At 37.9% G+C, this 25,851-nt stretch overlaps 1 protein-coding gene across 3 annotated transcripts in view; it reads left to right on the forward strand.

Moving 5' to 3' along the window:
* PPP1R9A (protein phosphatase 1 regulatory subunit 9A) overlaps window positions 1–25,851 on the forward strand; it is a 132,896-nt gene that overhangs the window by 50,119 nt on the left and 56,926 nt on the right. For all 3 annotated transcript variants that reach the window (XM_059487622.1, XM_059487639.1, XM_059487630.1), the window contains exons 3-5: window positions 18,880–19,012; window positions 19,504–19,624; window positions 24,855–24,959. In XM_059487622.1, coding sequence (XP_059343605.1) covers window positions 18,880–19,012; window positions 19,504–19,624; window positions 24,855–24,959 — 359 coding nt within the window. The remainder of the gene's footprint in view (window positions 1–18,879; window positions 19,013–19,503; window positions 19,625–24,854; window positions 24,960–25,851) is intronic.

Below are 25,851 nucleotides of genomic sequence, written 5' to 3' on the forward strand. Positions count from 1 at the left end.
CAACCTTCCAGCACAGCTGCTGGCCCGACCTGCCGGGACTTCGCTGTGCTGCCTCAGAGATCTTCTTTCCCATCTTGGAATCTGCGTGGGCATTCTGGGAAGCTCTTCAAATCATCACATTCTAAGTAAAAAAACCCCATTCAAACAAACAAAGCAAAACAAACCAACAACAATGAAAGACTCCAACCATAACTTAAAAAACCCTACAGGAAATCTAATGAGTACAGCATCTTTTATTTTAAGTACGTTATTGATTTATTGGATTTTTATTCCAATTTTTCCTTCACTTTTAGCTATATTTGTATGTGGCTTATTTAAATATTTAGTAATGCATCTAATATATTATTTAGTAAACATTTAGTAAATATTTAGTAAAGATGTAATGCATTAATATCAAATATCAATATAAAATTTTAAATATTTCTACATAATGTATAAATACACAAAATTGAAGTTAAAGCACAAAAATAAACATGCCTATACAATTTTGAACTATTCTAGAGATTGATACAAGAAACCTATATTATGTTTACATGGATTCAGTACTCTTATTTTTACAAGTTTCATTTGTTGAGGAAGATTATATTTTAAGTTTAACATGATGAATGTAATTGTCCTTCTTCCACTTAGCAAATATGCTACTTCAGAGGTTATAATGTGAGATAACCAGTGAACACAAAATCACAGTCAAAAATTGGTCAGTGCCATAAACAGTTACACAGATTGCCATAGGCTCCTCCCTAGTCTAAAAGGAGGATGTGGCATTTTTTAACATTTCAAATAAATCAATCAGTGCATTAGGATTAACTAAGAAGAAAAGGATATGGATACTGCAATCTTAACTTAATCCTGTGGCCTTCTTTTCTTCCATAAAAATGTGTCAAGTGAGATTTATCCAGTTTCACTATGTTGAGGGATGAATACTAGAGCTGTGAATTTTTTCCCACAGGAAGGCTAAATAACTTTTCTATCCATAACAGGCAATACTGAGGTTATTTTTCTATAATGTATGAATGTTTAATTATGTTTTGAAAAAATTGTTTTATTGAAAGTTAGTAAAGATGGAGTACCAGAAGTATATTTTGAAGAATGCTTGTGTAGTAGAGATCATCTTAGTGTTCAGTTTGCTGTGCAGACACATGATGCTTTTTATTTAAAGAATTGCATCACCCCTTGCTTTTTGCCTCTTCTCTTAAAGTCATTGAATAAGGAATGGGAGTGTAGGACTCAGAATATGAGGATTGTTTGCTGGTCAGCATTTAAACTTTTGCTCTCTGAATGACTTTTGGGAATTAGTTTCCACTTACGACTGTGATAATACTGCTGTTTAAGTAGTTGAGAAATTAAGTTTGTAATATATAAATGCATATGCAACATATACAGAATGTACAAGTGTAGTTGCTTAAATTATGCTCTTGTCAAACCCTTTTGCATTTCATTAGTTTTGAGAATCAGAACTGTTTATATTTAAGTTATTCTTTGGTTGCTTTCAAAAGTCTGCATTACAGAATTTAGCCATGCATTTTTTTTTACAGCTGTATGCAATAAACCCACTTGCCAGAGTAAGTAAAAGCAAAATAACAAAGAGGAGGAATATGTAATTAAAATCTAAATTTAATTCTCTGGATACTGTATGCAGCTATTTAATTAAGAGATTATCTGGATAAGTGAAGAACAGAAATAGCATCTGTTCTAAATTGCATCAATGAATATTAAGTTGTATTAAGAGAGAGAGTTACAAAAAAAGAAAAGTAGAAGAGGCAAGAGTATGTTCCTGTGTCAGACTGTAGATGAGGAAATCACATGGTTCTTTAAGAAAGGCTAGCTTTTTCCTCTTATCGAAGAAGAGAATTAGTAGTGGCACAGTCTTGTTTCATTTGTGTTAAAAATACAGAAAAAAATTCTTTATTAGCAGTCACTGATAATTTCAGGAGTATTTTATTTCTCATGGTCCCTTTGCATGCTTGGGTCATGTAGCAAGACAGCAAAATGAAGTTTGTTGAGGTCTTTGTACCTCACCTGTTTATGTACCAACATTTTTTCCTTCCCTGAGCATCATTGCCTTTTCTTCACAGTTTATATATTAGCAATTGGGAAATTAATGAGCCAGCAAAGTTCAATTATACTTCAGAAGATACATTCCTTGGAAAGAGGTACAGCTGTGCCTGATCTGGAAACCTTTGGGGTAGTTTTGGTGCTGGTGACAATTGAAGAACGTCAAAAATTTCCAATTCAGTGTTTACCCTTGATTGCAGAATAAGAAAAAAACCCCGTTAGTTTGGCAGGAATTTTCAGCCTCTAAATATTGGCCTGATACTGATGGTGTTGAAATGAATTGTGGAAGTCTCTGTGACATGTTTGGAAAGCAGCTCTGAGTGCCTTAAAACTTCCCTTGATGTTAATGGGTTTTCAGAGGATTGAGCTTGTTTGAGTGTGTCTGCCTGAGTACAGCAGTACAAGAGTACTTTAGATGGAGAAAAAAAGTGATATCTGAACATCTCCTTACACTCCCATTGCTACATCTGGACTAGTTTCTGTATTTTACTCAGCTTTTAGAACCCCAAGGGCTGTGAATAGCTGATTCAATGATGTTCTGTCAAATACCTGGTTCTTATTATAATTTTTTATGGACAAAGATGAGATAAGCCTGGAATTGTGTGGGTGGAAGACCCATATGGGCTGAAGAGGATTTTTTAAAGCAATTGCTTGGTAGTATCACACCTCCCTGGTCTATTGTTTCTTATTCAATTTGTTTCCTTAGAAGGTCTATCTAGGTTGGTTAATGAATAGTCTCATTCATTTAGTTACAGTCCTTTTTTATACTTTTTGCTGGGTAAGCAGAATGAATTGAGAAGCAGCAAAAAGGCAACAAAAGGAGCTATCAGATCTATGAACCTTGTTTTACTTGTTCCTACTAACCTTTTTGTCCATTTCCATGCCAATCAGGGCACTGCTGACAACCTCTGGAGACGATTCTGGCCTCTTTGGCTAAGCCTGGAGCTCTTAAATATCCTCCAGTTTGTCCAGTTTGGCTTTTCCTCAGCAAAAGCTTAGTGATTCCAAATTCCTGTAAATTTTTTTAATTTGGTATGCACCACTGAAAATTTGCTTTTAATTTTTTAAAATTTGGACTTTGTTTCTAGTAATTCATTCTTTAGCCTTGTACTTCCAATGGTGTCTTCTTCATAGACATCTCACCTACAGCTTGCAACTTCAGGCTGCCTGCTTTTCTTGGAAAGGATTTGGAGGAACAGGTGAAGAAGTATTCACTTTTCACCGTCATTTTCTTATGTTTGAGAGGCCCATAGACCAAAATGGGGTATTATGTGATTTGTGTGTATTTGCATATAGTTTAAGCAGTAGTGGAACATAGTACGTGAGTATCATCAAAAGAAGAATCTCTCAGTGTGCCTTGGTGGCTTCCAAAATCCTTTTTCTTTCTAGCTGATTTTTCTTCAGTTGTCTTTATTTGAATGAACTTTTTAGACTTAGTTCACACCAAAACTTACATAGAAGAGGCGTCTGACACTTCTAATTTTATTTTTATCAAAGCTGAACTTAAATCAACTATATATCATATACGTGTATAATATATGACTATATTACATTCTTTTTAAGTCTTTCTGATGCCATTTTACCTATTTCAGTACTTACAGTTATGGACTTGCAGAAGGTTCTTGGTATGCATGTCCACCAGCCTGCCTGCCTGGTTAACTTTCTGTTAGCACGAGGGACATTGAGTCCACTGTGTTCCTTTTGGGGTGAGGAAATGCTTTTCTCCAAAATGGCTGGATAGTGCCCAGGTGGAAAGGGACCTGGGGGTGCTGGTTGACAGTCGATTAAATATGAGCCAGCAGTGTGCCCAGGTAGCCAAGAGGGCCAATGCCATCCTGGCCAGTATCAGAAATGGAGTGGCCAGCAGGAGCAGAGAGGTCATTCTTCCCCTGTACTCGGCACTGGTGAGGCCTCACTTGGAGTATTGCATCCAGTTCTGGGCCCCTCACTTTAGGAGGGACATCGAGTTACTTGAGCATGTCCAGAGGAGAGCAACGAAACTAATAAGGGGCTTGGAACACAAGCCATACGAAGAGCGACTGAGGGAGCTGGGGTTGTTCAGCCTGGAGAAAAGGAGACTAAGGGGCGACCTCATCACTCTCTACAACTTCCTGAAGGGTGGCTGTAGTGAGCTGGGGGTTGGCCTCTTTCTCCGGGCGACAACGGATAGAACAAGAGGACACAGTCTCAAGTTGCGTCAAGCGAGATGTAAGTTAGAATTAAGAAGGAAATATTTCACAGAAAGAGTGGTCAGATACTGGAATCATTTACCCAGTGAGGTGGTGGAGTCATCATCCCTTGAAGAATTGAAAAAAAGACTGGATGTGGCACTTGCTGCCATGATCTAGTTGAACAGTTAGAACATCGTCTGGACTTGATGATAGGTCTCTTCCAGTCTTGAACTTCTGTGATTCTGTGATTCTGTGAAAAGGGAAAGACAGTGAACATTAAATTCTGATACATCTGAAGTATAGCAGCAAGGTTAGATTTGAGATCCATTTCTTTCAAAGGAGGAGTGGCTGAGCCTCAGCAGTAAGACACACTAAGAACATATATTATGTATTACAATTACTATTCTAATAGTTATTAGGTCATAATGATCTGACACAAATTTATAACTTTCATTTTACTGCTGAAGTTCTTTTGAACTGGTGAATATCTACTTTTGGAGTTTATTGCCTTTATCAGAATTCAGGTGTGAAAATACAGTCTTCTCTGTTTTCAACTTCCTGTTTTTCATAATTTCTCAGATTTGGCTTAAAATTTGGCTGAAATATGAATTTTGGGCACTTAAAATAACTACCAGGAGAGATGGGTAGCTGGCAGCTGGGACCAGCTATCTGGGAAGTATTGCTTTCCTCCCCCTGCTCATGATCTGCCAGCCCTTTCCCTCAGGAAGGAGTGCTGTGGGTCTTCAGGTGAGTAGAGGAGTGTCCTTTAGCTTTTTGTGTCCTTGATCTGTGCCTCAGTTAAACCATTGCTGTTTCTTGCACCCTCTGTAACAGTGAATGTCTGGGTAAGGATATATGGGTAACCAGTGAATAGATGGGTGAGGGTATGTGGGTAACCAGTGAATGTCTGGGTAAGATAGCGTATAGCACCTTGGTATTCAAGCGGGGAATATAATTGAAATAGATGTACTTTGAAAATAATATTTTTATGTATTTATATAATATTATTATTTTTCTAAAACTACCTGTTTTTATTTCATCTATACAGTTTTGTCCAAAAATCCAAAGTATGACTTTTCAGCTGTGTCAGGACATGTCTGATTCTTTCATTCATTTTGCTGTTAGATAATGCTCAGCATTTCTATCTGCCAGAATTTGTTGGACTTACATACTATTTTTCTGCAATTTAATTTCCCTTAGGAGTGCTTCTATATCTCACCCACTGCTTTTCTTCTTTTGAAGTTGTGATTTTAGCTTTTGGATTTTAAGCTTCATGCAGCAAATTGAGCTGCTACATCCCCTCTGGCCAAAACTGACTTCTGCAGCTGCAGTCTTTGCTTTTCTCTGGTACTGAGCCATCTTGCCAAAGGTGTGCCCTGTACCAGCTGTCTCTCTTCAGTCTCAGCCTCAGCTGGTACCCTGACAGACACACTGGATCTGTCCTGGCTGTAATTTGTGGTGAGGTCAGGCAGAGTTTGGATGACTTACTGAGTGTCTCACAAAAGCCCATCACTGTGCTGCTGGGATACCTCATCCCAGCTGAATAGCAAACTGCCATCAAAAAACAGTTGTTAAAAACAGAAAGTCAAGCTGTAGGTTTCTCAGCGTTTAGGAGACCATTGTAATAATGCTCTGGAACAGATTAAATATTCTTTTTTTCTTCTAAACATAATTTCACATCTTATTGAAGAGAAACAAAAGGGACTAAGTCCATCAAGAATGCAAATTTCTCTTACTTGGTTAGCCAATACATGCAATCTGCCAGATTTGAGGTTTCAATTTCTTTCACCATAATTTGGTGTATGCTTTATTTTTCCATATTAGTAGTAATGGATTAAAAAGTAGTGAAGAGAACAGTTTATTGTGAAACTACTGGTTGCTTTTACTGCCTGTTATCTTACTGGGTTTTTCACAGCCATTATTTGAGAAGGGCTTTTTCCAGTCTTCCACGGTGTTTCTAGCACTTGAGAACCCTGCACAGTGACTGTCCTTGGGTGCATTACCTGCCCCACATTGGTTTAGTAACAAAGTCCTCTCAAACTGAGAGCTCTTGGTTTTGTATGGTGGGATCATGAGCATTTAATGAACCTCAGAAGGTTCATGTCTGAAGCCACGGAGCAGGTGGGACATTGTCATTGCTCTGGTGGCCTCCATTAATGTTCTTACATTAGCAAGGGGCCTTGGAGGTGGTGGACAGAAGATTAATTTCATTGTAGCTGTCAGTGGCGAGCTCCTAGGGTAGGAGGAGGGCAGCAGTTTGAGGTATCTTCCATAAGGAAGGGTTAATGTGGATTTACTTATTTTGCATTGCACACAGAGAGATTTTAATTCTAGATGGTTATCATGTAGCAGTACTCTCTTACTGACTAATTTCTGGTTCCATAAATAAGTCACCAGTTAATTAAGCATTTTTGAAAGGCAAAATGACAACCTGTACATTGATCTTACTACTCGGTAGAAGGACTTTTGTCCTCATCTGTTTTAGCAGAAATCAATATAAGTTGTAAGGCAACTAAAGTTTTGCTAGAACAAAGAAAAAGCTTGAGTATGAATAAGAGCCACTCTTGTATCTAAAACACATTTCATGCACATGTCAGGGAACCTATTTTGTGCATCTGATTTTTAAGCACCTACCCTGGAAAAAGCTCCAAAAAGTCTGCTGAGATAATAAAATACAAGTTTTTTCCTAAACAGAAACATGATGGCCTTTCCGTAAATTTGCCTCTTCTTTGTTAGAAGTCATAACATTAAGACTCAACAATTGCTGTTCGTATTTTTTTTTGTGCCTTTTTTGTTCAGTTACATTATGACATTTATCAGAAATAAAATTAAGCTTAGGGCATGGAAGATGGAGTATGTTCAGTATTTAAAAGCTTGAATTAAAGGCACATTTTGACAATGACCCTTTTTGGCTTTTAATTCAAAGAACTGTCAGACAGTTTTCATTTAACTGTCATAAGATTGCCAGTTCTCTGCATCCCTTTCTGTGACAATCACCTACTGTTGATGTTCTGTATGGTACCAGAACCATTTAGACATTAGGGTTAAACTGACATTTCCAAAGTTAAGTAAGATGTTAAAAGCTGTATATTGCCCAGAGTTGCAGTTGCAATTTAAAGCTTGACTGCCTTTCTCTCCTCCAGTATTCTCTGCATTATTCTCCTTTTTATGGTAATCCTGTTCTTCTTGCATTTGGAGTGGTGCTCATACTTCTAGAGATTTTTGAATTCTTAAGAGGCGAGATTTTCCTTTTTCTTCAGGAAAAGAAAAAGTGGAGGAAATCAATTTTACATTTGCACAATCCTTGTGCCAACACTATGTTATTTGGTGACCCAGGATGGTTGCCTGCATGGCTCATGTGTGGCTCTCAGGCTCAGCTTTCACACCTGAGAGTGGATGGACTTGTGTGCTCAAGCTGTGGCAGTGCCTTCGTGCAGCTGCCGTGGGGCTGGGGCTGGTGCAATTGGTCATGAGCAATGAACATGGATAATTCTTTACCTTCTGGCATGCACTTTTATTGCTTTTACTCCTGAAAAATCTGTGAAAACATTTCTTGCCATCAGGACTAAAATGGTTGATAGCATCCTTTTGAATGCTTTACTGCAAGGAATTGAAAGCTAAAGCTTTATCTGATTAGAGACAATACTGTGTTTGTGGTTATTTAGTTTACCAGTACTATAGAAAAGGCTTTCAAAATTTTTCATTTCATGCTATTTTCCAATTATTTTATTTGGAAGGAACAGGTGCTCTTTTGTTAAGATTTTTTTTTTTGGAATTTTAGAGCATTTAATCAGTAACAGTAAGGTTAAAATTAAGGTTTGTGCGATTGAAGTTTTACCAGCTTGGCTGTTTTGATGTCTGACCGTATGTTTATTTTCCCACACCAGTTGTATCTAACTCCCTCATCCAGGACAGTGGTTTTATTCAGCATTGGGTAAAAAGCAGCCAAGAGTTACATATACTTTGTACTAATTGTCTGTCTGCAGTTTTCCAGTGAATGCTAACATTATAATTTATGTTTTTCTTGACAGTATTAGCCTTTTGTTAGCAGTATTAAAGAAGGATTTGCAAGGGCTTCTGTGAATTGTTTCCTGTTTTTCCTTAAGTTTGATCTGCAGAGAGTTGATTAAGAACAATAGTCATGCCCAAGAAAAGAAGCCTTTCAGTATTGATGGATATTCTTGAAACCATAATTACAAAATAGTATTTTAGAAGATAAGCTTCTAAAAAACTTGGATGTGTAATTTTTTTTTTTTTTAGGGATTCATGAAAATAGCTAAGGTGGTATGTGTAAATATATTGCAGCAAGGTTTTGTAAGATTAATTTGCCATCTTCCTCTAGTTCTTCATTCACAGCTCTTATTTTAGGCAAGAGTCACATCCTTGCCAGTTTCCTTAGATGATGAACACTAGCTGACTGAAAAATATTTAAAGGTCATTATTTTATAGAGATATTTGATATATTTTCTTCATTCATTTCACTACAATGGGGTACCCATTAAAATCATGCTAAGATAACTGAAAGGCTTACTGTATTGGCTTTATAGCCTTTCATACAGAGATTACACCCATTTTAATCTGCTATCTGGAGTATGTCCAGCTTCTGCTAAATGGTGTCTGTTTTACTTCTAAAAGAAATATGCAGCTGTTTGTAGCCAAAATACAGTTCCTGTGAGTGACAGCGATACCAGCTGTGTGCTGCACTCTTCAGCTGCTGCAGTAACTGAGCTCAGAGATGTCCCTGCATCGACACAACATACAGAGAGGTTCTTCTGTAGCTTTTAGAGTTCTGTGTCACTGCACAGGTTAAACAGCACTTTCCCTCCTCTGCTTGGAGGGCAGAAGTCTGGACAGAAAGCCACCCCACATATTTTAGTTTTCCTCTCAAAGGTGAAATGTTGGTGTCGAGCTTCACTTTTCTGACTGAAGCAGGTCAAGAAGCTGCATCTGGAAAACAGAAAGCTCAGGGGGCTTAAGTAAGTTCTGAAAGTCCAGAGTTTGCCATCTCTGCTGCTGGCGTGTGGCAGGAACAGCGCTGAGCTCACATTTAATGCCGTGTCTGCCTTTGTATCCAATAACAGAGGTCTGAGGACATGGTGCCCTACCTGCCACTGTGCCCAAAGGCAGCGTGCAGGGACTATTAAGGGAGTGCACAGAGAGATGTTTGGTCAATACCAAAACAGTAAAGCAAGGTGTTCTTGTGGGGAAAAAAATAGAGCAAAATGCTTTAAAACAAAACCCCAGTCCCAAAATGCACATGCATAAGTGCATCCTCCCAATTTCCCACGGCAGTGGGTGCTACACTTTGCATTTGGTTCTCCAAAACTTCAAATCTGTCACAGATTTGTGTATAAATAATGTCTGTAATAAATTTGAATTTATGCAGTAAATTTGGGCATAGAGAGTAGAATTGTGTAAAGTCTTCAGGTGAGCAAAACTCATTTTAGTTTCTCTACTCATTTAATTTTTCCAGAATTCACAGGGCAGAGTGAAAACCAGCTGTGATAGAGACTTCCCTTGGGGTTGATAAAGTTAATTTTGCTATTGTTTTCAAGGGGGTAATGTATTTGTGCCTGATGTCATAGCAAATGTTGAAGTTGCAAAATGTCCAAAAATAATGTTGAATTGAGTCACTTTAAGAGTGTTTATCTTGAATCCCCACTTTGTGGTATTATTACTGTAGTCTCATCCCAAGCTAGCATTATTCATTAATACCGGCTTATCCCCATGATCCCTCATTCTCTTTGTCTATTCATTTGGATACACTTTGTGTGCACATTTGTAACCTTCTGGTTCTTGCTGCATTAATACCATATTTTAAATTGCACTTAGAGCTGGTGTGTTTGAAGCAGTTATGCTGTCAGCCCTGGGAACGCCTGTTGTTGGCTTGTGTAAGAGTCTCTTACCCCACCTACCATATTAGGAAGCATTAGGAAGGCTGAATTCCTCTGGAAACACAGACGGCCTCATTTTTGAAGTGGTGGTGTGATTAACTGTAATGTAATACACTAGGTATGGATGCTTAATGGATAAACATTCTTTTGCTTACTCTAGGCAGTTTTTTTACACCTTACTGGAATGCAGTGCATTGTACTAAACAGTGTGAATGTGAAACTATCATTAGCAAAAATGCAGTCAAGCCAAAATGAATTCTGCCTGCAGGTGCAATTAAGGAATTGTTAAGTCTAAATATAAAGTAATTGAGTAGTGGTCTAGCATTGAGAACATGGCATGGCACTTTCTGTTTGAAAGATGTTTACAAAACACAGCAAACCTTTTGCTGTATTACAGAAGCTTTTCAGTTAATCCTCTTACACTCTGCCTGTTTGTCCATTTTTATACACAAGCAATGGCATTAAGAGGCTGTAGGGCTGCAACACTCCTACCAAATTAATGCAACACCCCACTAATGGGTTTCTTTTACATCACTGCATGGCGATGTTAATGTGAATGCAGCAATAGGCTACTAAAGGCTTTAGAATCCAGAGAATCATAAGTGTTTTTGTTACTGTAGAGGAATATCTGCTTGTACTAGAAACGGAATAGATACCCTCTGTAACGTGTGCCATCTGAAATTGTGGAAATATGTTTACCCTGTACAGGACACTGTTTGAAGGGCTGTCTAATATTGAATGTCATACTTTGCTACTTTGCTATTCTTTAACTCATAAGCTGTGTACTCGTATAATTAATAGTATATGTTTAAATAAGAATTTATTACATCTCCTGAGTTTTTCTTAGTAGAATATAATAGAATTTCCCCCACTCATCTTGAGACTGTAAGCATTATTTTTAGAAGTCTCATCTCAGTTAAAGAATTCATTAAGAAATTTTCATTAAAAAAAAATCCAAACCTCTCTTGAGATTTTTAGAACTTAGTTATTGTGCAAAGTGATGGTGGGACAGCTTTAGAGATTATGAGGGCTGCTGCTATGGTCTGGTGTGGAAGTGTGTTTGCTTTTTATCCCTTGGTCTGAGGCAAGGCTGTGAAGTCTTCTGGTTTCTGTCACTGGGGATCCTTCTCCCTCTCCCCAGCCTTTGCTGTGTCTGCAGGAGCATTGGTAAGGTGGGCAATTAGTGCCAAATGCCGTAGCTGCTAGAAATGAGACAAGGTATGTGAGAGAGTCATAAAAAACCTTTGGGAAAGTTGCAATTCTGCACCCTTAAAAAGCCCAATAGGATTTGTGTTGATGTAATATGGAGAAAATCAGACACCAAGGCAGACTGTTTCCATCTAGCTCTTTTCTTCCCCCTCTGCTTTCTTCTCTGCTTTAAGTAAAGAGATAGATAGGAATGTGTGCTATTTATAGCACATTTAAAAGATTTTCTATATATGCGTTTATAAAGAATTGTAATAATTTTTGTTCCATTTATAAAATATTATAATTTCACAATAAAACTCAGGTTGGATGAATCATCTCTTTGTAGTTTACACAGCAAGTGTTCTGAATTAATGCCTGTATTTACTTTTTTGTGTCCTTGTTTTCCTTTGAAATATTTTCTTAACATATGTAGCATCTGTAAGGGAATAAAAGGAATTGCCTATGAAATTTTTGGTGGGGTCATTTTTAGTGAATATACAGGTTACTCAATTTATCCCTGCTGAGATTTATTTTAAGTAGAATGTTTTATGCATAATCAATATTTTGTTTCAAGTGTTTGCCTCTGAGAACATTTGTGGCATTTTTACTCTGCATTTAGACCTCTTGACTTGTAGGCTGAGGGAGAGTGAGATTGCCGGGAGAAGAAACACTGATTTGTTGATTCATGGTGACTTTGCTACTCTATGGCAGTCTGTACTCATTGGTACCAGAAGCAGCATTTACTCTTGGCTACTTCATGTGCCACACTTAAAGGCAGAGGAAAAATAGCACCATGAATTAGGATGTAGATTGGCAGCAGTGCAAGGATCTGGAAGAAATACTGCAGCAGATTCAGGAATAAGTGTGTAGGGACAGGATCTGGAACTTTGCTTTGTGCTCCCCTATCTGTTTGGAGTTGTTTGGACACCAGAGTTGAGATTTGAGCCTATACTGTGTTTTAATTAATTTGTCAAACTCTGCTCACTTCAAACGTTCTCCTTTATGTGCTTATTTCAATGTTCAAAGATACAATGAATTATTGAGCTTGCTAGTTTGTTACCTTGGCAATAGAGGGAACTGCCAAAAGAGTGATAAAATATATTTGCTGTTATATTGGAAATTCATGTTCTTCTTAAATACTCTTGTTCATATTTTTATATTTTTTTGTATAACATGGCTTTTCGAATGCTCTAGTTGCAACTACTACTTTGTTCTGCTGAATGGAGACGCTCTCAAGGTGCAGGCAAATGTTTTTACTTTTCCTTGATGCAGGAAAATTCAGCTAAAGACATTCAGGTTTGTAGGTCAGTACCACACTCCGGTAAATACAAAGGTGTTAAATTGCTGTACCCACATCTCTAATCTCTCAAGCATCTGTGAGGTCTGCCAGGAGGGATCTTTGGAAGAACTCTGAGCTTAATGGGAATGCAGGGTTGTCTCTGGGCTCTTTTCCCTGCAATCGTCAAACTACCATAGTGAAAAACACAAACCTTTTTATTCTCTATATCTAAGTAGTCAATAACTGACCAAAAATAGATAGCAGCAGTTGCAAAGTACATTTTTGTTGGTAAGTTAAAGTAGTGCAAAGTAAAGTTTAAAAAAAGGCAAGATCAGGCAAAGGGATGAATTACATAGAAGTGTACCTGTGAAGTACACAACGCTTAAAAAGTATCCTTGGGATTTTTATATGATCAGTAAGACTCAGGGAAGCCACCTCACTATCATTTATACCTCCTCCCATTCCACTGTTGCATCCAAGCTGCTGCATTAGAAAAACCAGCCCACTGTCAGACAAGATTTAGACCCAGGTCTGCAAAACTCATCAAAGAGAATTGACTGAAAATTGTTTAGCCTGTACCATTAATATAAAACAGACAGTATTTCAATTTCCCATTCATATTAATGGTTATGACAAAAAAAAAAGCGAGAAAAAAAAATCTGCATGGAACTGTAACTCATCACATATTAAAAAAAAACACACCAAAACAAAAACCCCACAAAAAAACTACCAAGCCACCTGAAAAACAACAACAACAACAAAAAGCAGGAATATGCAGATAAGGCTGTCTGGATATCTTTGTCAACTCCAGGTTTCAGTGCACCTTGCTGTTTTACTCACTTACTAAAACAAATAACAGCAGCTCTAATAGAAGTACATGTTCCATGTGAGCTGAGGTTTTACTCTTCAGTAACAGGGCTTACTTTTACTTGCTAATTCCTCTGACCTGTTTTAACTAAGAGTAACAGCATGAAGTTTTTACACGAGGCACGCATCTCATTTCCAGGTACAATGATTTTGTATTTTTCTGCTACGTAGACAAGTAGCAATGTAAATTGTAATAAAACCAGTACATCAGCAATACAAAAGTATGCACTGAATAAATAATAAGTGGATATAAACAATAACTTTCACTGATTCTAGGAAACTACTTAATGGAAACTAATCATCTAAAAATTGGCACTAAAAGTGAGCCAAGTAGCAGGAGCAGAGGAAGTGATCCATGTGCAGTACCCCATAGGCAATTTTGGTTCTGTATTTTGGTCCAAAACTGCAGTGTATGAAATTTAAAATAATAATAAAATGGTTTTTTTGTCTGGTTTCAGTAAAAGAAGACTAACAGAGGAGTCTGGCTGGTTCTTTAACTACTTAGACCATGTAAATGCATCCTCATGTCACAGGACTAATGAATGTGTGCGGTTAGCCCATGCATTTTAATGCTTGTGTCTCCCCAGGAAATGCCACTGAGGCATGGTTTGGGTTTAGGAGGACATGCTGTGGTGCCTAGAGGTGTATGGATCCAAACTGAGATGTGTTGGCATAGCTGCAGGACAGTGACACTGTGGTTTTCTACTACAAATGGTCTTCATGATGTTCCAACAGGAAGAAGACTTGATAGCTTGTTCCATTTGTCTAAAAAAAGAGTATACAGAGAGAATATTTTCCAGTTTACTCCAAAAAATGGAACAGTTTGTCTGTCTGTCATGGCAGCTGCTCTTGGCTTGTCATATGTGTGAAGAGGTCTCTGGAATGGAGGAGTCTGGGGCCCAGATACTTTTAGGATTTTAGAAACATAAATCTGCTGTGCGGGTCTCTTTGCCAGAATTTCAGGACACTGAAAACAGATCTTTCTCATACAGAGCTTTCTGAGGGAAACCCCAGGCATGGATTTGCTGTTAGATGTGCAGTTTCTTTCAGTATTGCTGATGTCTGATTCCCATCTGTGTCTCATTCCTGCACTTGCTTCTTGGGAGGATTTGTCTCCTCCTTGCTGAAGCGTTGGTGGCGGCTGATGCCCACACAGGCTGTAGGGGAGCATGAAGCCAGGAGAGCTGCAGGAAGCCTCCTCACTGACTCACTGCCTTGCACTCTGACAAAGCAACCACTTTGCAGAGAAAAAACTTTTTAAAAAAAGAGTCACCAATTTCAGACATTGCCAGAGCTCCCTCTCCTCCCTGAAGCTATGCTGTAGAAAGATTTTAAAGCAGAAGGTAATGGTCAAATTGTGATTTCCTCATTTAGCTGCTTCAGCACAGCCAGAGGGGTTATCCTCAGTGCTTCATTATAGATAATCTAAATCTATTCCCTTGCAATTTGAAACTCTTCCCCATTGTCCTGTCACTATATGCTCTTGTAAATAGTCTCTCTCCATCTTCTTTGTAGGTTCCCTTCAGGTGTTGGAGGCCACAGTTGTGTCACCCCAAAGCCTTCTCTTTTCCAGGCTGAACAACCCAATTCTCCCAGCCTTATGTCAGATATGACAATTTTTATGTTGCACAGTTTATAGTATGCAACACTAATTGTGGTTTATGTAGCACCAAGCTGGTTGGCCCATGTGATTCTTTAGAGTTATCTCCATTCTGACTTGCTTAAAAAAAAAAAAAAACCTTGTCACTACCTACTGGTTACTGTTAGCTAAATTCTGTAAATTATTGGTGGGTAAGAGCTATGGGAAGTCACCCCAAACTTAGGAAACTTTGCCTTTTTTCAAGAATAATCAATTTTTATCCTTCTGATCTTACTTCTGAAGATGAATTACTAAAACAAAAATGTAGGGTTTTTTTCTGAATTAGTCACCAATGTATTTTTATAGTTAGTGACATGTCTTCTCTAGCTTGTGCTCTGCCAAAGAGAAGCAAATGATCTATGTGTGTATATATGATTTCCCTGGGGATACTACCCAGGGTGCCTAACAATTATACCTACTTCTTTCATATTACAGTTTGTTACTATATTGGTTCTGGATGAATCACTGATGACCCCTTTTTCTGTCACTTTAGAGAACACAGAAGTATGTTCTATTAACAGCAGCTCTTCAGGGCTTCTTTCAATGCGTCGCCACTGTTGGCTTTTTGTTTTCCACAAGTGCTGTTTCAAATCCTAGAAAATGTCACAAGTGAATTCTATGAAAACTTTTTTTTTCCCTAAATGCTTGTAGTGGTAAAATCAGAGAGTAAGATACTATATTGGATATACTAGAAAAAGAGCTTGCTGTATGAGGAATGGTTTGTGATATGGCTCTTGGGGATGATCCTATACAGGACCCAGAGTTGACTCTGTGATTCTTGTGGGTCTCTTCCAACTCAGCATATTCTGTAGTTGTGACTTTACTGTACTGGCTACTTGGCCAGAGTGGCAGTAAAACCAAATCTGTCCAATGACAGGGAATGGGAGAATTCCCATGAGTCTGAAATCCCACACACACTCTGGAAAACACTTCAGCAGCAGACGTGGTGAAATAGTTGTACTTAAATCAAGTTAACCATACTGTGAGGAAGAAGTTATAAATGTTTATCTTATTTTTAGTGCAGTAAAATCTTGAGTGACAGTTCTCATGACTGTACTGAGCAAGCAGTTCATTACCCTGGTGGATAGACTGTTTCATAAAGAAAGAAAATTTCCAAGCATAAATTTTCTTTATTTCAATTTAACACCCAAAGATTCATTTAATGGAATCAGTCAACTATGAAATGTGATTGCACAAAATGAGATAAATGACATAGAAGAATATCCTTCTTCTTCCCCTTTTCAGGGGGAGACAACTGCCTTGTTGAAGGCAGTGGACAAAGTTATATGACCAGTGTACAAAAGACTGAGTTGATGCCAGGTAGGAAACACAGAGCTTTGTGCAATCAGGGATCTACAGTCTCAGAGTGAAGGTACTAGATAAGAGTAGTGTGATGTATTTGGAGACATAATGATAATTTTCAATCACCAACAGTATATTTAGTTCCATTTTAGTGCTATTATTAAAATACTTCACAACAGTGAGCACAATCCAAAAAGCCATCTCTTCTGTCCAATCTGATTAAAGAAAAATCATCCCAAACCCAAATGCAGTATATGATTTGATGCTTTCAAAGAAAATTATCCTGAAGAGTATCCAGTCATTTTGCAACAAATCTAAAACTGCTTCCACAATATTCTCATGCCACTCATTGAACACAAGGACAAGAATGGTGCCAGTTAACATGATGAAAAGAAATCCAGAAGTAAATGTACTCATTTTGTGACATAATTTTCCCGTATACCTCTCTCTCAGTTGTTCTTTGTCTCCAGCTAGCAGTATATTCCTTTACCTTCATGCAGTTAATCTCTGTTCGCATTGGAGGCATGGGTCTCTCTCATCATGTTAATAAATTACATGATTCAAGCTAAATTCACAGCTGTTGTTTTTAACCTGTACTTGCTTGCATATCTGCTGCATTTCAAACTTAAAGGTTTATGGTCAAACCTCAGCTTAGTGTTGTTGTAATTGAGTCTCACTCTATTGATTGATCCTTATTTTGGTTGATTGCAGCATGAATGAGGTTGGGCTTGATCATGGAACCCTTAGTGGGTAAAAACTGCTGCCTTTGACACCAAATCACAGAGAAGGGAAGCTAGCAGGGGAGTTGTACCACTTTTTCATTGCTGTTGAGTGGACTCTTCCAGCTGTTTTTATCTGTTTTTAGTCAGGATAGAAATGGTGGCCTTGAATTGCATTACTTGTTTCTCAGTCCGTGCTTTTCTCCACTCTTACAGATACTACAGCAGCATAAAACATTCAGCAGCACTGGACAGCATGATGTGTCTTATTTTACTTATGCTTTGAATGTATTTATGAAGGATTTCTAGGAGCATAATTTTGTTAAAGCAGCCTTCTTCTTGCATCATAATAACTAAAAATCCATGTGAGATAGGTTTGTGAATTCTTGTAAAATATTTATCATTTCCATCTTCTTGGAAGAGAAAACAAAATGTTTCACATTGGTGTGAAATACCCATGTGAGTGGGTATTAAAATTGCCGTTGAATCACTGCTGTCTTTTTGGTAGCTTTGTGGTGGCCATAGCATAGTTAATAGACTAGCAGTAGTATTTAAAAGTATTTTTATATTTCAACTTTAATATATTTGCTGTTTAAAAGAAATGGATGTGTACTAAGAGCTCTTTAGGCGGGTGAAACCCCAGGTGGCAGTGACCCAGCTCCTGTCACTGCCCTGGGCAGCCAGCTGGCATGTGTGCTCCATCCAGGGACACCGTGAGAGACCCTCCAAGCAGGGCTGTAAAAGAGCAGGCTTCTGGAGAACTTTGGAATGTTTGTGTAGCTATCTAGCAGGGTGCAGTGCTTTATATTATTAGAGGAACAGTGGTAAAGGAAAACGTGGCCACGCAATGATGTCTTCTGTAGGTTGTCTGTAAAAGAGGAAGAAGAAATGTGGGAAGTTGTTTTCCTTTATTTGAAGTGATGAATATGATATATCCATGGGACTGAGGCTTAGTAAAATTATTACCACTAGTAATACATATTCTTTCCTTACTGCCAAGTGCAGACAGTTTAATGAATTAGGCTGGCAAATTCTGATCTCTAAAATATGAAAATGTGCTTTTCCTGACTAATGTTTCTGATGGTCTGAATAATCACTGGTTGAAGGCCATGTTGAAAGTATGATAGTAGGTAGGATAAATAATATAATCAGGTTAATTCAGTCACTGTTAAATTACTGCTTTAGAGATTAAATAAACCTGTAAACCTGGTTAGCTTAAAAAAAACCCAATGGCTGTGTATATTGCTGATCTAAAAATGTTAATGCATAATATGGAACATAATCCCCATGATATTCATAGGTGATGTAAATGCAGATTAGTAATCTTCAGGTCAAGCTTTGTTTGAATGAATGTTAACTGAAACTTCATGAAGCCTAAAGACTAATACAGAAATACTATACAGGTTATAATTTCAATGTATTTGACTCTGTTAATGTTTATTAATAGTGCATTTTTAATGAGTTAAATTAATTATTTTAATTATTTATATGCATAGACCAACGTAGACATTAGGGATCACCTTTTGAATTTATAATCAAAAGCAACAGAAACTTACACTCAGTTGACTTTTGCAACCGTACTTGTGCTTCCTTGAATAAAAAAGCACAAATTTAAAAACCTGAAGTTGGAATGAGCAGGAGAAATTTGTCTTTTAAAGCCTTTTCAAACTTTGCAATATCACAAGACAAAAGTAGTAGCTAATTTAATAATTTGGAAGTCTTTTTTGGAGTGGATAGCTGAATCATTTTTGATCTATTTCCACAGGTTTTCAATACATACTCTAATGAGGACTATGACAGGAGAAATGATGAAGTTGACCCAGTGGCTGCATCAGCTGAATATGAACTTGAGAAGCGTGTGGAAAAGTTGGAGCTCTTCCCAGTCGAGCTAGAAAAAGGTATCGTGTCTGTGTGTCATTTCCACTTCCTGTGACACTGACATACAAGTTTGAGGAAGTCTACACATACCTACAGAGTCTATCTCGAATTTCCATGAGTTGGTTGTATTTACTGTGGCTTTTTGGATTTCAGGAATTGTTCAGTGAGGAATTAAAGAAGCAGCTCAGAGACAGGCAGTTTTTATCTTCTTAAGAGAATTGTTTAGTGATACTCCATTAACATGATTTGACACAGTGTTTGTTGTGATACGTTCATTCTTTACTGGAGGAGTAAAAATCTTGTCTGTTGTTCTATGCTCCTCATAAGGCTGCAGGTGATACTTTTTGTGTGTAATTTAAATGGTAGTCAAATAGTTTTCTTAAAAGGGATCAAAGTAATATTAGTGTTATTGACACAGAAGGCCAAGAGGAACCAAAGCATAAATGCTTACCTACCAAATAATGTACAGATAAATGTAAGAATTTTCTGCTTTTTCTTGCCTCTTTCACAGATGAAGATGGACTTGGCATAAGCATTATTGGAATGGGAGTTGGAGCTGATGCAGGCCTTGAAAAACTGGGAATATTTGTCAAAACAGTAACAGAGGGTGGGACAGCAGAAAGAGATGGCAGGTAAACGAGACTTTGTATTTCGGAATTTTATCAGCAAGAGTTACTATAAATTATGATTTTCATAGGGAATAGTTGTTTGCTTAACATATGTCATGGTAATCCAAGCTGTAAAGTTGATCAACTTCATTGGAAAGGTCCAAGTAACTGATGTGGTTCTGAGAAGAACTAAATTGGTTCCATGAGTTTAGACTTTTAAAGAAGAACAAAGTTGCCAAAGATAAGTGTTTGTGACTACTGAGAACCCAGATGCTTTAGCATGAGTAAGGCTGCTGATTCCAAACTCTGTGTCACTTTTGAAAGTAGTTTCGATTCTTAAGGTGTTGAGCTCCCACCTCTTCTATTGGCTTCAAGCCAGCTTTAGATAGGCAATACTAAAAAAATAATTCAGTTCAACATTGGATAATTTGGTCTCTCTGCATATGATGTCCTTGCAAAGAGATCTTGACAGGCTGGATCTATGGGCTGAGGACAGCTGCATGAGGTTCACCAAGGCAAAGGGCCAGTCCTGCCCTGGGTTCACATCAGAGCTGCATGGGGTTCACCAAGGCAAAGGGCCAGTCCTGTCCTGGGTTCACATCAGAGCTGCATGGGGTTCACCAAGGCAAAGGGCCAGTCCTGCCCTGGGTTCACATCAGAGCTGCATGGGGTTCACCAAGGCAAAGGGCCAGTCCTGCCCTGGGTTCACATCAGAGCTGCATGAGGTTCACCAAGGCAAAGGGCCAGTCCTGCCCTGGGGCCGCAGCAGCCCCAGGCAGGGCTGCAGGCTGGGGGAGGAGTAGCTTGAGGGCTGCTCAGCAGAAAAGGACTGGAGGTGCTGGATATCCAGAAAAGGACGGAGCTGGATATCAGCCAGGATGTGCCCATGTGGCCAGGAAAGCCAAAGGCATCCTGGCCTGGACCAGCAGTAGTGTATCCAGCAGCACCCAGGCAGGGACTGTGCCCCTGTGCTTGGCGCTGGTGAGGCCACCTTGGGGGCTGTGTCCAGCTTTGGGCCTGTCACTGCAAGAAGGACACTGAGGTGCTGGAGTGTGGCCAGAGAAGGGGAACAAAGCTGGTGAAGGGTCAGGAGCACAGGTCTTATGAAAGGGAGCTGGGGGTGTTTGAGCTGGAGAAAAGGAGGCTTGGGGATGACCTTATCACTCTCCACAGCCACTGGAAAGGAAGTTGTAACCAGGTGGGAGTCAGTCTCTTCTGACATGTCTCAAGTGAAAGGGTGAGAGGAAATGGCCTTAAGTTGTGTCAGGTGAGGTTCAGATTAAATATTAGAGCTTTTTTTCAATTAAAAAGGCATTGGAATAAGTTGCCCAGAAAGGTGGTGAAGTCATTGTCTCTGGAAGTGTTGAAGAGGCATCTGGATGTCGCACTTGGGATGTGGTTTAGGAGTGATTGAGCTGCTCAGTTGATGGCTAAACTGGATGGTCTTGGAAGATCTTTTTCAACCTTGATTATTCTGTGATTAAGGAAATAATTAGTGTGCCTGAATATTTAAACTTTTACTAAATGCATTCCTTTCAACTTTACTAACACAGATTGTTCATACTACTTACTTTGGATAGTCTTCTATTCTGGGGTTCAGTTTTCACACCTACAGCACTGAAAGTACATTAATTAATTGGAATAGGAAGCTGTACCATAAACCTTGCCCACTAAAGAAGTGAACTGGTGTGTGTAGTCCTATGTGCTAATACAAAATCTGCTTGCTTATTTGGTATGTGCAAGCTAAAGAATTCCTTTTCAACATAAAATATTTCATATCATATGGGGCACAGTTATCTGTGTATTATACAATACCTGCCAAAACCAAGTCAACCTCTTCTCAGGAGACAGGAAAAAACTTTACTATGTAATAATTTAATAATGAAAAGAATTCTTAAAAATCTTCTAACCCATACAATTTTTCATTTTGTCCTTAAAAATAAAGTGCTTAACTTTGTAAATTTTCATGCCAGTAAAATATTACTTCTCTGATATGTAAGCAATTAAATCAACTTATCTGCATTCTCCTTTTCTGATTTTAACCATTAATGTCTTGTTATATTAGTCATAAACAATATGAAAATATTGTTTATAAATAAGAGTGGGAATAAACTCTTAAGATGTTGATGATGTCTTCTAAAAAATACATTGCAGTAACATGTTCCTTGTTGAACACCTCTAACTTTTCAGCCAGGCAAAAAATTGTTCTGCTGTGGAAACCCCACAAAAATTTAAGCAGAAGACTCTAGAAGGCAGGGGGTTGCAAAGTTTAGTAATGTTGCTTGGAAACTACTGAACTATGTTGTCTTCTAGATTGGGCTTGGGGGTGTCTTTAGAGATCTTGGCAATAAAATATCATGTTGAAGGCCAAGTACTGATTTATCATAGGCTTAAAAATTATGAAGGGAAATGAAGCTGACACCTCAAGATGTCATGACTTTATCCATTACTTTAAATTTAAGTGAATGTTTTTCTGAAGGGTATGCTTGACCTCACCTAGAAGGCATTAAGCTCACGACTGGTATTCTTTGTAAAATTCTCTGGTTGAAAATCAGTCACTCACTGCTGCTCTGTCATGATCTGTAATTTCTTTTCATCTCATTATTCACATGTTTGAGTGGGCTGCAGAAGTTAATGTTCCATCACAAGTCTGTTCTTTCATTTCCCTAGATGGCATCTGAAAGGAACTTGTCAGCTGAGAAAAAATAATATCGTTCTTTGACCATTCTAATATTTGTGTTGGTTTTCAACTGGCAGAATGTTCAGTCAGCTGAGAAATAGGACTCTGATTTTCTCTTTGAGAGTGACTGATCATTCACTTGGGAAAGGGATATATAATCCTCTCAGTCAGGACCAGACCATTCTGCATAATAAAGTGCATCAACTGTAAAGGGTCCTGTTAACTTCATCTTTATGAAAAGCCTACTTAATCATTAACACTGATAGCAAAACAAAGTCTCCAACCAGAAAATAAAACTTCTTCAGTAGTTGCATCAGATATTCTGAATAATCGCGTAGCAATCTTCCACCAGGTTCTTCTGAAGCTACAATTTAAAATGTTACAGTATCTGTAGGATAGTTGTTCTATTTTTTATTGAAAGACCTATCAAATTATCATACAAAGTACTTGTCTCCCCTGGAAATACAAAATCTGCAAAGAGGTTTCTCAGTGATTTAACACCCCTGGCTTGATTCATGCTGCTGTAGACAAAAATGTAGCATTTAGCTGTCATACTTAAAGGTTTTGTGTGCCAGTGTATGCCCAAGGAGGGTGCTTCAAGATGAATCCAAAGGCAAGCAAGTTGATAAGTATTAGGAGAGGTTATTAGTAGTGAGAAAGATAGGAAATCAGTCATTAGACTGAATATGAAAAATAAAATCTTTTCCTGGATCAATCAATCAATAGCTGCTTCTTTCAGGTTATTGTGGTGATGTGTCATTCACTTTATGAAGTATTTTGATAGCATTGGGAGCAACAGTTTTGAAACGTTGCATAGTTCTTAAATTGAACTCTAGAAGATGTCTCTGCACAAATTAAATTTTTCAGTTCATCATACAGAGCAATTGTGCAAATAATTTTTTCAGTTGTAGTTGGTTTGTTTCTATAGTTGCTACTTCATTGTTATCTGCAGGCAGAGTTTAAAGTCATGAACATTAGAAAATAATTGTCAGAAGAATTACCAATGTTATTAATGCTAAAAGCAATACAATTTCTGTAATTCAGACTTTGGCAATCCAAGCCTAATTTTTCATTCGTGTTTGAAATTAGATTTGACACAGGGGGCCTGGAGCTCCTGTCAGAATGGGCTTTCAGGGGAGGTCCTCCCTTTGTAGGTTGAATGCATATATGCATATCCTATCCTATATAATTAAAATATATGTGTAAAGGAGTATTGGAGAACAGTGTCCATAAAAATAAGAGTTGGAAGTTTAAAAAAAAAAGTTCAAAATTAGATGAATATTGATGCGAGTGCTGTATTTCTCAAATGTTTCAGTGCAAATTGAAATAAAATTCTGAGTTTAAAATGTCAGATATGATTTTCAAAATAGGAGTTTATAGGCTGCCTTTTTCAAGGGAGAATCTGCCTAGAACACAGTGACATTCTGTAGTGTGAGGCTGCCAAAGAGTAAATACTGTATTTCTTACTCATCACTGGAATCCAAAGAACAAAGATGCTGCTTGAACACATGTAAAACTGCAAAGCAGTTCCTCAGACTTGACAGAGAAATTAGTGCTCCAAGTACAAATGCTTCAACATTCTGTTGAAGCCTCTGTTTTTTGAAAAGAAATCTTATCACTAATATATCCTAAGATGTTAAATACATTAATTTAGGTATTTTCATATAATTTAAATAGGATTTTTTCATAGCTGTTTCTTGGTTGCTTTGTAAACTCTGTTATTTGGATCAATAGAATCCATGTAAGTGCTTGAAAATTGCTCCCTTTGACTAGTTCTGGATGTGTTTGTTTGGTTTTTGTTTTGAAACTATTAAGAGATCGTGCGTTTCTAAAGAACAGTATAGCAGTCATCTTCCAGGGATTCATAATCCAGAGGAGTCCAGTGCCTGCTGTAGGGATTTTGTAGCTGTGCTTGCTTTAGATAAAAGCAACATGGCTTTCATCTGTCTAAACTTCTTCTGCATTAAACAGCGTATCGGCTGTAAATAGGTTTTTGGTCTCAAAAAGAGAGTCCTCATTACAGCAGTCCAAGTTTTATGATTGTGTGCAGCAAGATCATGCTTACACTGAGAATTCATTTTTTTGGAACAAGTTAGATGAAATATCTTAAGATAGTATGTCACAATTGGGTCTGATGCTTAGTTCTTTTCTCCACAGATGAGCAGGTTGTTTTAGTTAAATACTACATTTTTTTTCCATTAGCATGAAATGCCAGAACTATGTCTTATGCTGTTTTTCAAGATTGGCTTAGGAAAGAATGATATAAGAGCTGTTCAAGTATCTCATTTAATTTAATTCATATGACAAATTCAGGAGTTTGTGTTGCTGTATTTCTATATAAGGAAAGAGACTGGATAATTAATCGATGATATTAACTGTAATGGTAACTTTGAAGTTGGATTTATGAGATGTCTGTGTGCAAGGAATGATGTGTTTTTCATATTTACCTCAATCATTCTATGACTGAGCTTTTGTTTAAGGTCAAACTATAAAGATCTCTCTATGCTAAGTTTTGCTGAAAATTTGGAAGAATTCATACAGTTATTTATGCATTTGTGTTCTTTTTCCTGAAAGGATCCAAGTGAATGACCAAATTGTGGAAGTTGATGGCATCAGTCTGGTTGGTGTTACACAAAATTTTGCTGCAACTGTTCTTAGAAACACCAAAGAGAAAGTCAGGTGAGTATTTTAGAGGGAAAAAAGAAATTTAAATTAATACTTAAGATTACTTGGCTTCCTTTGCAGGCCTTTCAGTTTGCCCAGGTACAATCAGAGGCTTTTGGCCTCTATGTCTTCTCTCCTTTGATCTCTCCTTTGATTCCGAGAGAGGGATAAAATACAGTATGACAGTTTTGTTTTGGCTTACATTTTTAAAGTATTACAACCAAGACAAGCTGGAATTGCAGACAGATGATGACTATGCTATTCATCACTAATCTAGATGTTCATGGACTTCAAGCTGTTTGCATTAGTGGGGATGATGAAGGTCATGGTGTTGGTCAGATGGAAGCTGCTGCCAGTGATCACTTCCTTGCTCCACCCGTGGGGACACTGACCCTGTTCACGCTCCAGGGTTGGAGCAGGAGGAGATCAGCACTCTGGTCCCTCAGTTGCCACCTCAGCACAGAGGACAGGAGAGAATTGGATGCAGTAGTGATAACAGCTGCCAAATTAAGGAGAGTAATCAGTATTAATTAACCGAGCTACCAGCACCACCTGTGGGTTTCTCTCTGCGCCTATACTGTGGTTCATTGTCCCTATAAAAGTCCATAAATCAATGAACAGACTCAAAAATGTAACATATTCTGCAAGTACGCTTCTGAACTTGTGTGGTTGTGAGTGCAAAACTATAAAATGTCATTAATAAGAGCTTTGTTTCCCTAGAATTGAACTGGTTTGCCATTTAAGAACCTGTGCAGTCACACAGTTTTCAACAGCTTGGTAATTTCAGTAAAGATTCAACTCTACAAAATAAATCCAGAAATATCTTTGACATATTGTAAAAGCAGCAGCCATTCTGAAGTCACCTTTTGGTTCTCTCTAGGGAGTACAACTGAATTCTTTAGTTAAT

This window comes from Ammospiza nelsoni, chromosome 1, assembly GCF_027579445.1.
Source record: "Ammospiza nelsoni isolate bAmmNel1 chromosome 1, bAmmNel1.pri, whole genome shotgun sequence".
Classification (NCBI taxonomy): domain Eukaryota; kingdom Metazoa; phylum Chordata; class Aves; order Passeriformes; family Passerellidae; genus Ammospiza; species Ammospiza nelsoni.